The sequence below is a fragment of the Peromyscus maniculatus genome, chromosome 10 (assembly GCF_049852395.1).
Source record: "Peromyscus maniculatus bairdii isolate BWxNUB_F1_BW_parent chromosome 10, HU_Pman_BW_mat_3.1, whole genome shotgun sequence".
NCBI lineage: Eukaryota > Metazoa > Chordata > Mammalia > Rodentia > Cricetidae > Peromyscus > Peromyscus maniculatus.
The window spans coordinates 5,786,667-5,798,244 of record NC_134861.1 but is presented as its reverse complement, the minus strand read 5'-3'; the positions used below and the strand labels follow the sequence as shown (position 1 = coordinate 5,798,244).

Below are 11,578 nucleotides of genomic sequence, written 5' to 3'. Positions count from 1 at the left end.
TAGGAGCCTGGAAGTTAAGATTGTCGAGAGCGGGGCAGATGATGGAGGCCTGGCTTGTGAAGTTTCAGAGGAAAGCAAAGACTACTGGGATGTTTGTGTGGAGCATCTGTGGTGTCTAGTCAGCTGGAGCTAAAAAAAAATCAGCTGTGATTAACAAGAGGCAGAACCACTAAAGGAAAATCTTTGCTTCGCTGGGACAATGGATGCTGGTTAACTGGACCTAGATATTAGCTGTGACTGAGACCAACATCACTGAGGTGAAATCTTCTGGGAAGCGTTTCCTGAGAACACAGAGAAGCTGAGTTCCGGAGGCAGCCAAGGTTGTGCCTTAGGTGGCAGCTGAACTTGGTCAGGTGTAAGTCTCCCAGGTGATACTGGTGGTACTGGTTTTGAAGGCGTGAAGGGGTCAGCTGAGGCTTGGCACTATGAGAGGCCATTGAAGAAGGTGCAGCCTCCGTAGCAGCTGAAGGAAGGCCCAGGACTGAAGGGGTTGTGGAGAGAGGTTGACGCTTGGCACCAAGAAGAGCCCACCAGAAGCTATTGGTGAACGTGTAGCCCATTTGCAGAAGACCCCAGATTTTGGAGATGCCAATACCGTGGGACAATCGCTAAGAACAGCAGCAGCCATGGAATAAAGTCAGCCTGAACCCAGAGGACAATCTGAGTGTGTTGCAAAATGCAGAGCCAGAAAAATGACCCAGGCCCTCTGGAGGAGCCCAGAAGATTGTGAGGGGATCCCAGACATTGGATAATTAGTTATTGCACTGTTGGAGTTTGGTTTTGCTTTGATCTGATTGTGACTGTGCCCTGGTTCTTTCTCTTGAAACAAAGTATTTAATTTATTTTTTACTTTTTAACCACAGCTTAGAGACTTTGGATTTTAAAAGAGACCTTGGCTTTTTTTTTTTTTTAATTTTTAAGACTGAACTTTTAAAGTGTTTGAATTTGTAAGACGGTGGGACTTTTTTTGTAAGTTTATAAAATGTTTTATTATTGTGTTGTCCATAATAATGTGTGATCTTTGGGATGAACAAGAAAGAAAAAATGTGGCTGAACAGTGATGTGTTTGTGTGTCAGGTTGACAAGAGGTCAGTTACACCGGACAGTTTTATGTCAACTTGACATAAGCTAAAGTCATCTGAGAGAAGGGAACCTCAACTGAGAAAATGCCTCCCTAAGATCCAGCTGGAGCCTGTAGGGCATTTCTTAATAAGCAATTGACAGGGAAGGGCCCAGCCCATTGTGGGTAATGCCAGCCCTGGGCTAGCGGTCCTGGTTTCTCTGAGAAAGCAGGCTGAGCAAGCCCTGAAGAACACGTTAGGACACAGCACCCCTCCATGGCCTCCGTACCAGCTCCTGTCTCCAGGTTCCTGCCCTGTTACCAGTTCCTGTCCTGACTTCCCTCAGTGATAAACAGTGATGTGGAATTTTAAGCCAAATAAACCCTTTCCTCCCCAAGTTGCTTTGGTGATGGTGTTTCAGCATAGGAATAAAAACCTTAACTAGGACACAACAGTGTATACACAATCATGGCTTTGGTTGCTCTAGCTGACCCGCCTCCCCAAACTGGGCTTAACCTTGACCAGCCCTAGCCCCGAAACTGAACTGCCTACCCGCCCCCCCCCACTTCTTTGCCTAGCTCCTGGCTCCACCCACTCCAGGGCAAGTGGGGATAGACCCCTGTGACCTTCCATTTGGTTCATATTTGCATGCCCCTTGCCCTGGCCAGTTCCTTGGGGCCTGTGGGGTTCATCTCCAGCCAGCTCTGTTGCCAAGCAGCACCCAAAGGTCAGAGGCCCAAATCATACCAGACATAATCACAGGCCAAATGTGGGTAGGCCAAGGGCAAGGGCAGGAATGCAGAAGTCCTGGGTGCTGCCAAGGTCGCTGGACAGCAGTTTTGAGCTGCATCCTTGAGTAGTCTGAGATGTGCAGCCCCAGAAATGCACAGAGCATATGGGATGAGACCTTGGGGAGATCCCAAGGTATTTTCGGGATATATTGCCTGGGGTATCTGGGAGTTCCCAGGACAGATGGGAGGTAGTAGATTGGCTGCGTTGTCTGGTTCCCAGTGGGCAGGGGTCAGCAGGTCTTGCCAAGAACACAACTTAACCCTGTAGGCTAGGGACGAGCAACCCTGGGAAGCTGGCCCATTTGCAGGGCCTCTTCTGGTTTTATGTGATGCAGAGCACCCTAATAAAGGTGAGTGCTCACTCTAGAAGGCCTGGGCCACGTGTCCCCATTTGGAGAACCTGCTTTCCAGGGCCCCTTGGCTAAGCCTGAATGCAGTGTGCCAGGGCTAAGCCAGATCCAGGATGAATGTTGGGTAATGGGCAAGAGGTAGAGGGTAGGGGGCAAAGGAAGACCAGGATGGGTGAAATCCTTTGGTTTTGTGGGGAGACACTCTTACTCAGTGTGAAGCTGGCCCAGAGCAAGTGGAAGAGACTAGCTGGCCCTGGGCCCTCCTTGGACATTGTCCTCATTGCTGGGGGCACTGTTGTCACCATGCTCAGAGATCACCTCAGCTCTACCCACTGCCATCAGGGACCTCCTCCCTGTCTACGTCACAAAGCTGGGGAAGGGCTGTGGGGACAAACCAGACCACAGAATACTGCAGATAGAGGTCTGCGGTGGCAGGCCCAGTCTGGAGCCTTACTTTGATGGACTTCAATGGAAGTCATATAAGTAAGGGTTCCTCAACGATGCAGAGTCAAGCCTAGCAGTGACGGCAGGACAGGCAGCTAGCATGGCGGCCATTCCACACAGCTTTCTGGGAGGGGCTGACATGGATGCTCTGCTCTGGGGTCCTGGGGATCAGAGTAACTCCCTGCCAGAGCATGCCAAGGTCAGAAAACAAGGAGCAGCCTGCATCCTGGGCATTGTCTTAGAGACAGATCTGTCTAGGGGGAGGCCCTGCCCACAATACCCTAAAACACCACAGGCTCTCTCAGCTTTGGGAAGAGACATCAGACCTACAATCTTTCAACCCTGTTAGTTTGAAAATATTCCTTGTGGGAAACCTGTTTCTGGACCCAATTAATCCAGACATTAACTGTCTTGGCCCCAAAGCCCCTGTCAACAAATCAAGGAGTCTGTCCACCTGGTGGTGACCATTTGGGGGCCTCTTAGATGCTCTGTATGCTACCCATGGGCCATCCTAGCTTTTCCTTATGACCCCAAACCTCAGCAGACTTGGGGTCCCCAAGGGCAGATGGCCTGAGTTCTGACTAGGTAGTTCTTCTCAGGTGAAGAAGACACGTGGTTCTGATTAATGTAAGAGCAGAACACCCACTGTGAGTAAAGGGGGTGGGCATTCCTCATCCTGGTCACACAGAAGCCAGGAATAAGTGAACCATAAACAAGATTAGAAAATGATTTACAGGAAGTGGGGGGGGGGACTTCGGCCAGGATGTTAGATAGATAGATAGATAGATAGATAGATAGATAGATAGATAGATAGATAGATAGATAGACAGATAGATGATATTTATTTTTAAAAATGATTTACAACTCCTGCCACAGATAAAGTTGTAATTTCCAAACTATGCAAAGAGCCCTTACAAAGAGAAGGCACTCCGTAAGTGAAAAATGAATTGGGGGGGAGGCTGAGAAAGTAACAAGGAGGTGAACACAAAGATCATTACAGCATGCATGAAAACGTCATATGAAGCCATTACTTTGTACAATGAATTTACACAGTAAAAATGGCTGAAGGGGTTGGGGAGATGGCTCAGTAGATAAATCACTTGCTGTTCAAGAATAAAGAACTGGCCGGGTGGCAGTGGCGCCCGCCTTTAATCCCAGCACTCGGGAGGCAGAGCCAGGCAGATCTCTGTGAGTTCGAGGCCAGCCTGGTCTACAGAGGGAGATCCAGGACAGCCAGAGCTACACAGAGAAACCCTGTCTTGGAAATAAATAAAGAAAGAACGAACCAATATTCAGATACCCAGCTCTCACGTGGCAGGTGGGTGTGGTGTAATTCCAACACATGGGAGGCAGAGACAGGGAATCCCTGGAGTACACTGGCTAGTCACACTGGCCAAATCAATGGGCCCTGGGTTCACTTGAGACCTTGCCTCAGTATACAATCATCAACCTCAGGTTTCCACACTCACGTGCACACATTTACATGCACAACTATACACACATGTGCACCACACACATGCACACTCATACAAATGTGCCTACACATGGGAACATACATATACATATATACAACACACACACACACACACACACACACACACACACACACACACACACACGGCAGCCAATTTCAAGGCACACACTTCTAAGTGATAGAAAAATACGGTAACCATGGGTTCCATATCTCCACATGCCTGGGGTGTGGAATTTGAACATGTGCATGCTGAGGGCTGTAGGGAACAGAAACTGAAGATGTAGCATGGGACTCTCTCCCCAGATTGCTCACAGCTGTGTCTTTGAACTCCACCCCAGAGAATCCAAACCACACATCCGCTCACCCGTGACAGCCTGCTGACCCAAGACCAGCCATACAGCAGAGCTGAATGGAAGCTGTGAGTAATGGTGCTTCAGTTCCATGCACTGTGGGACCCCATTGAGACATCTAATGCTGACGTTACCCGATAACTGGTTAAACAGAAGACACACTGCCTGTGGGACGGGACAAGCCAGGATGTTTTTGTGTCTTTTGTTTATAAACTTTTCTGAGGAGACATAAACCAGGCCAGGCCTGGCAGGGCCTGTGACCTTCCTTCTGTATTGCGTGGATATTGCTCAAGGTCATCTATGAACAGTCTATTAGAGAGTTCTAAATCTTTCCAGGTTGTCTGGGATGGTTTTTGTCAACTCGACACAAACCTAGACATATCTGAGAAGAGGGGATCTTATTGAGAAAATGCCTCCATAAGATTGGTTGAAGGGCATTTTGATTAATGACTGATGGGAGAGGGCCCAAGTCACTACAGGTAGTGCCACCCCCAGGCAGGTGGTCCTGAGTTGTTTAAGGACGCAAACTGAATAAGCCAAGAAGAGCAAGCCAGTAAGAAGCATCCCTGTACAGCCTCCGGATCAGTTCCTACCCTACTGACCTCAGTGATGGAGTGTGAGCTGAGTTTAAGACAAAATAAAACCCTTTCTTCCCTGGGCTACTTCTGATCATGTTTTATCACAGCAGAAGATACTAAGGCATACATAATACCCTCTGGCCACTGGCAGAGGTGGATCCTGGGGAGCAGGAGGCAGCCATGGCCATCTGGATAAGTAGTTAGGGCTCAGGTCTGTGGTGGATGGGAGCAGGGGAGCAGGTATGGATTCACCTGGTGTTGGTACGGGAAAGAGGTCCTCAGCTTGGTCAGTTCTATGATGACCCAGGCCACCTCTGCCTGGGCATCTGTAGAGGCCTCCAGGGCTCGGGGCCAAGGTGGAAGCAGGCCAGGCAGGAAGAGGCTCATAGGGACTGGAGGTCCCCCCTCTGGGCCCTGGGCTCAGGCCCAGCAGACCAGATGGTTTTCTTTCCTCAGAGAGAGCCAGCAGCCAGAGGAGGGACTGGGCAGCTGGCCTTCCTCCATTCTTCCGTTTTAATAGTTGTTTTTTGCTGGAAAATCCATTTCCAGAGTCCCTCTGGGCTCTGACCCAGAGCAGTGGGGAGCAGAGGGTGTTTCCTGGCCTCCTTGGGCTCATTCTGGGATCAATGTGAGGCCAGACTAGGGCAGCCACAGGGAGAAGAGCCCGGCCACTGCTGTGCCCCTGCTCAAGCTGCCTCAGAATGTCCACCCTCTGCCAACTACTTGCCCAAGCAGAGGAGTCAAGGGAGGCAGAGGTAGATAAGTAGGTACCTAGGCCCTGAAGCTGGGCCTCTTGTCTACCTATCCTCAAGTCCTGGTTTGCTCCTTGTCCAGCCTGCCCAAACTCTGCCTGGGCCTGAAGAACAGCCTCTCACTCTTGCTCCAGGGACTGGAGCTCTGTTCTTGCTGCCACAGAACCCTTGCACGCCCTACCATTCCGGTATCTTGGCCCACAGTCTTTTCTAGAACAGGTGTTACCAAGGAGCCTAAACACAAATCAGTCCAGTTTTTGCCCCATGATTGGTGCTTTTTGATCTTATCTGAACAAACTCCCCCCTCCGACAGTCATTCTACAGTTCGGCCCACTGAAAGGTGAAGCTATTAGATGTGTTCCCCTTGTTCACAATGTGGGTACATGTGCCTGCACGTGCAGAGAACAGAGCAGAATGTCAGTTGTCTTCTTTCATTACTCACTACCATGTTATAAGGTCTCTCACAGAACTGGAAGCTTCCTGTTTGGGCTAGGCTGGCTTGTCAGCAAGCTCCCCAGATCCACCTGTCTGTCCCCTAATGCTGGGGTTATAGGCACATGCAGCCATGCCCGGCTTTTTACATCGTGCTGACTCAAACACAAGAGTATGTTTTTGCAACACAAGTGGACTTACCCACTGAGCCATCTCCCCGGCCACCACCTGCTTTTTACTATGCCCTAGTCTTATAACCCCAGGTCTCAGACATTCATTATTCCATATCAATCTGACCAATTAAAAATACACAGTTGAGCCCTGGGAATGCTGTCACCTAGTCACTGAAGCTCTACAGGGCTACACACAAGGCTTGTGTCTAGTTTCAACTACTTCAGCATCCACCGAGGCAGTGCCTCTTTGGCTGATTCCCAGGCTGGACCAATACTGCCAGGCTCAGACCCTTTTGGGAATCACTGTCAAATTAGTTCAGTAGATCAAAGCCCACACCTAAAGACAGTGCAATGGAGGAAACAGGGAGCAGAACCATATACTGCCTGGCACTTTGCATGTGTGCTAAGACTTCTGTTTAGTAATAATTTTCTGTTGCTTTTTCCTTTGTGGGTTTGTCTAAAATGTCAGTACAAGTGTTGCTGGCCCAGGGGCTCTTGTCTGGGCAAAAGCGGTGGTCAGAGCTGTATAGCCCCTACCCTGCCCTCCCTGCATGTTAGGGTGGCCTCCCCAACGCAGGGCCCTCTGTCCCCTGAAGACACAGTGAGGACTGCAGCCCTACCTGCTGCTGCCCTCTTCTGGGTCTCCCCAGGACTGCCTGCTCCACAGAAGCCGAGTCAGGCCCTGGAGGTCATGACAGCCAGGACCAGGAGGGACCCACCACTGCTCCCACTTGATGAAGCCACTAAAACCGGTACCAGGCATGCTGGCTCTTTCTGGGATTTTTATTTCTTTAAAATAATTCATACAAATGGTTACAGTCACAAACATGATTTTAACCAAAATATTGCTAGCCTACCACATCAGCAGGACGGCACCACGCAGGCAAGGGTCTGCCAACCCCTGCCTCCCCCAGGACAGACACCACTGGTCCTGAGCACACTGGGCACTGCAAACACTCCTCGGAGCCGCTCGCGATGCCGTCTTCATTTGGAACAAAGGGGTTCATGCCAAAATTAGGAAAAACAGCCTTTGTTGTTTTTCTAAATTATTCTAAAAATAAGACAAGCAGGTAGAAAAACAATGCACTGTGTGGCATAAAAAGAAAAACGGGAAGGATTCATTGTCCTGAGAAGTGTGCCGACGGCCACATTCCGGGGCACGTTCCAACGTAGAAAAGGAAAAATAATCTCAAACTGACTTGCTGAATGCTCCCTCAGGTTTTCTTTTGTTGACAGCTAAGCAAACAAACCCTCTGTGATGTTCTAGAAACTGTACACAGACAAGAACATTCGTGATAGGATCAGCTACTAACTTCTTCTGCTTAACGAGGAACCAAAGGACACAGGACAGTGAGCCAGCCCACAGGACGGGACAACTACAATCGACTTGGGGACGTGCTTCCTCTTGCCCCGCCTAGTGCACGCCCGGGCCAGTCTCTGGAGCGCCAAGGCCCACACTGGATGCCACCTCTGCACACTTGGGTCCAAGGGCATGTGGCGCCCTCCACCAGGCGCCAAGGCTGGAGAGCTCCTCACAGGCTACAACTGGTCACTCGTATGGTCTCTATCCGCCTCAGGCTTGACAGTCTGGCCAGGAGAAGGAGCGTGGGGTGGGTGGGCCACAGGGGGCAGGCCGTGGGACAGGGACATGGCGCTGGGAACAATACCTTCCACAGCAGCTGGGATGCCAGTGGGGGCCACACTCACCACACCTGGAGGGTACCTGCTGGGAGAGGAGAGCAGACGTGTGAGGTCATCTATAGAGAACTCCACCGGCTGCACACAGCCCTTTCTGCATGGGGCATCAGTGACCCTTGCGGTCCAGAAAGGTTGGGGGCAGTGAGCACCTGTTCAGTCTGGGCAGCATCCTTGCCTGGCTTCTCACCTGCGGTCTTCCCCAAGCCCATTCCTTGACTCTTGACTACTCTGTGCCCCAACAGTAGTTCTGCCCAGCACCCCTCTGTCTAGGAGGCTCCTGAGGCCAAGCCTTGTGACCTCCTTCCCAAAGCCCCAGGTAAGCGGACTGCGCCATCCACTCAATCCTCTCCATTCCCAGGGCGGGCCTACAGAAGGGTGAATCCCCAGCCACATCACGGCCTATTGCATTACCTATTGGCCACGGTCCCGGTTCAAGCCTCACTGTCCTGGAGGCTGTCCTCTGCCCCTGCCTGCTCACCTGTAGGCAGCCCCATTGAGCTCAGGGTGCACCACAGCAGGGTCCATGCTGGCCCAGTGGGTGGCAGCTGTCAGGTGGTCCTTGTTGACACAGTTTTTCAAGCTATCTGGGATCCGGCCTGGGAGGGTGGGAGGTACACCGGGGAGAGACAGCAAGGTGGGTTAAAACTGCTGCCTCTGCAGAGTCAAGAAGCAGGCCCGCAGCCACCCTTCCCCTCACCCTGGGTTACTCCCCATGAACACCACAGGGCCTGTCCACCTGAGAAGTCAGCTCCCAACCTGGAGACCTCAGCCCTGCACATGTGCCCTCAGCTCACAGGCCGCTGACAGCACTCAGCCCGGCAGCTCTTCATATATGAAAATGATACATATGCTACCCAACTTCATACCAAGGGACCCCCAGTGAGGACACAACCAAGTGTCACCTCCCCTCAACTGGCACAGAACAGACTTGTCAGTCCGACAGCAAAGCTACCCACCTGTGATGGCTCGCCGGATCTCCCGGGCCGCCTCCTCTCGCATCTCAATGGACGCCTGCTCACTGTACCATGCAGCATGAGGGGTGCAGATGAGGTTGGGGGCATCCTTTAAGGGTCCCTGGCTAAAGCTGAGGATAGCACATACCCAGTCAGAGAGGTCTGAGCACTCAGGTTTGGGGAGGTGCAGAAGACAGCCAGCCCTGGGATCTGATGGCCCCTGACCTGCTCCCAGGCATCTGTGAAAGTGAACTGCAGGACCTTCAAACCTACGCCAAGGTCTTAACAATAATGGGTAGAAGGTCTTCGCAGCCTTAGGGGAGGAGCCCTGATGGGTGCTCGCACAGCCCTGCCCAGCAGAACAAACCTTAGGAGTGTGGGCTCTCACACAGACTCCACTGCTAGCTCTTCAGTGGCTAACCACTCATTGGTCCGTGACCCCAAGATGGGTTTTGTCAGCTGTCAGAGCCCCAGCAATCTGCCCAAACAGGACTAGAGGCTGCATGCAAAGCCAAACTAGCCCTGGCCCCATGGTTACCTGAGGCTGGGGACCATGGACCATGATGGACATCAAGAGAAATAGAGAAACAAGCCAAGCCCTAAGCCTAGGCCCTAACTGTGGCCAAGGCTGGATAGAATCTTGAGGCTCTTGTCCCCACCTGAGAACAGACAGCAAACCCTCCCCTAACCCAGCCAGCAAAAGGCCAGAGCTGAAAGACAGTCTCCAAATCATAGTCAGCAGGCTGATGGGCATCTTGGGGCACAGGGGCACCTGAAGGGCTCTGATTCATGCACGTCCAGCGCCGCGCCACGGATCCGCCCTTCCTTCAGGGCCTGGGCCAGCGCCTTCTCGTCCACCAGGCCACCACGGGCCGTGTTCACCAGGAAGGCTCCTTGTCTCATCTGAGAAGACAGGATGACCATGTGAGTGACTGACACTGGAGCTTCTCACTGTGGTGGCACACCCACAAGCAAATCTCACTTCCCACCCACCCGGGCCAATACAGATGAGTTCTGGGAGGGGCCCTGGGCCAGGGTGGGCAGTGGCACTAGCAGGTCCACCCTGGTGTATCAACAGAGTGAGACAGACTCGGGTATCTAAGTGCTGTTGCTGTCTTGGCCAGAGGTCCACTGCCTCCTGGGGTGGGGGTGGGGGCACACCCTGAGGGGAGGGGGAGGGGAGGACAGCCGCAGTGCACCTGCTTGACAGTGAAGTCATTGATGAGGTGGTGGTTGTGCTCGTTGAGGCCACAGTGCAGGGTCACGCAGTCACTGTGGAAGAGCAGGTCCTGCAGGGTGCTCACACGCTGCAGCCCGAGGGCCCGCTCGATGCCATCAGATAGGTACGGGTCATAGAAGAGGACGTTGAAGCCAAAAGCCTTTGCCCGCAATGCCACCGCCTGGCCCACACGACCTGGCAGAGTCAAGATGAAGTGAGACATGCATCCTGAGGGCCTGAAGCTGGCCTCACAGCCAGGATTCAAGGGCTCTCAAATATAACCCTGCCTGTCTGCCAAAGTTCTGCCAGGTCCCTGAGGCCTCAGTCACCAACATTCGGCCAAGGCACCTGCTCCCAGGTGCTGAGGCACCACAATCAAGGGGTAGGAGCTGGCTGCCCCCCTCCAACAGCCTGCCATTGATCAGCTATACTCATTGGTCTGCAAAGCCAATACACAATCAGCTTGGTCCCCTTCCCTGACCACTGGGTCACTTATCAGACATCCTTGGAATCTCAGTTCTGGTGTGTGCCACTGCCACTAACAGTGTATATAGGGACCATACTGGACAACATTCTCCCAGATTCATATACCATTAGAATCTAGCAGCACAGGGCTGAAGAGATGGCTCAGCAGTTAGGAATGTCTGCTGCTCTTGGAGAGGAACCAAGTTCTGTTCTTAACATCCATGTCAGGAAGCTCAGAACCACCTTTAAATCCAGCTCCAGGAGGATCTGACGCCTCTGGCCTCTGTAGGCACTGCACTAACATGAACATACCCCCCACACACACACCGCCACACACACACACACATACACACATTAAAATAACAGAAATAAGCCGGGCGGTGGTGGCGCATGCCTTTAATCCCAGCACTCGGGAGGCAGAGGCAGGAGGATCTCTGTGAGTTCGAGGCCAGCCTGGGCTACCAAGTGAGTTCCAGGAAAGGCGCAAAGCTACACAGAGAAACCCTGTCTCGAAAAACCAAAAAAAAAAAAAAAACAGAAATAAATCTTGAAAGAAAAAAAGAAACAAAAAACAAGAATCTAGCAGCAGAGAGGGTACAGTGCACACAGTGTATCTGCCACCTTCCTGGCCCAACTCCACAGACCTACACCCTGTGCCCTCTGAGGCAGGCCTGGCTCTGGCATGAGAGCCACAGGCTCATGGTATGGGGATGGCTCCACATATCCACATATTAAGTGCATGCTGGATACAGAGGGAACACAGACATCACAGTTGTTGGTAGGAGAACGCTGGGGACACAGTCTCTTCTGCAAGCATCCATCAAGAGAAAAGGTAATA

General features: G+C 52.0%; 1 protein-coding gene across 7 annotated transcripts in view; it reads right to left on the bottom strand.

Annotated features, from left to right (window-relative positions):
• Nucleotides 1–7,167: 7,167 nt before the first annotated feature.
• Nucleotides 7,168–11,578, bottom strand: part of Ctbp1 (C-terminal binding protein 1) — a 25,788-nt gene continuing 21,377 nt past the window's right edge. For 4 of the 7 annotated variants that reach the window (XM_076545749.1, XM_076545747.1, XM_076545750.1 and 1 more), the window contains 5 exons: nt 10,256–10,470; nt 9,829–9,959; nt 9,060–9,187; nt 8,582–8,699; nt 7,168–8,131 (listed from right to left, as the gene is read on the bottom strand). In XM_076545749.1, coding sequence (XP_076401864.1) covers nt 7,945–8,131; nt 8,582–8,699; nt 9,060–9,187; nt 9,829–9,959; nt 10,256–10,470 — 779 coding nt within the window. In that variant the 3' untranslated portion in view covers nt 7,168–7,944. The remainder of the gene's footprint in view (nt 8,132–8,581; nt 8,700–9,059; nt 9,188–9,828; nt 9,960–10,255; nt 10,471–11,578) is intronic. The other 3 variants (XM_076545746.1, XM_076545748.1, XM_006972896.4) reach the window with 1 other exon arrangement.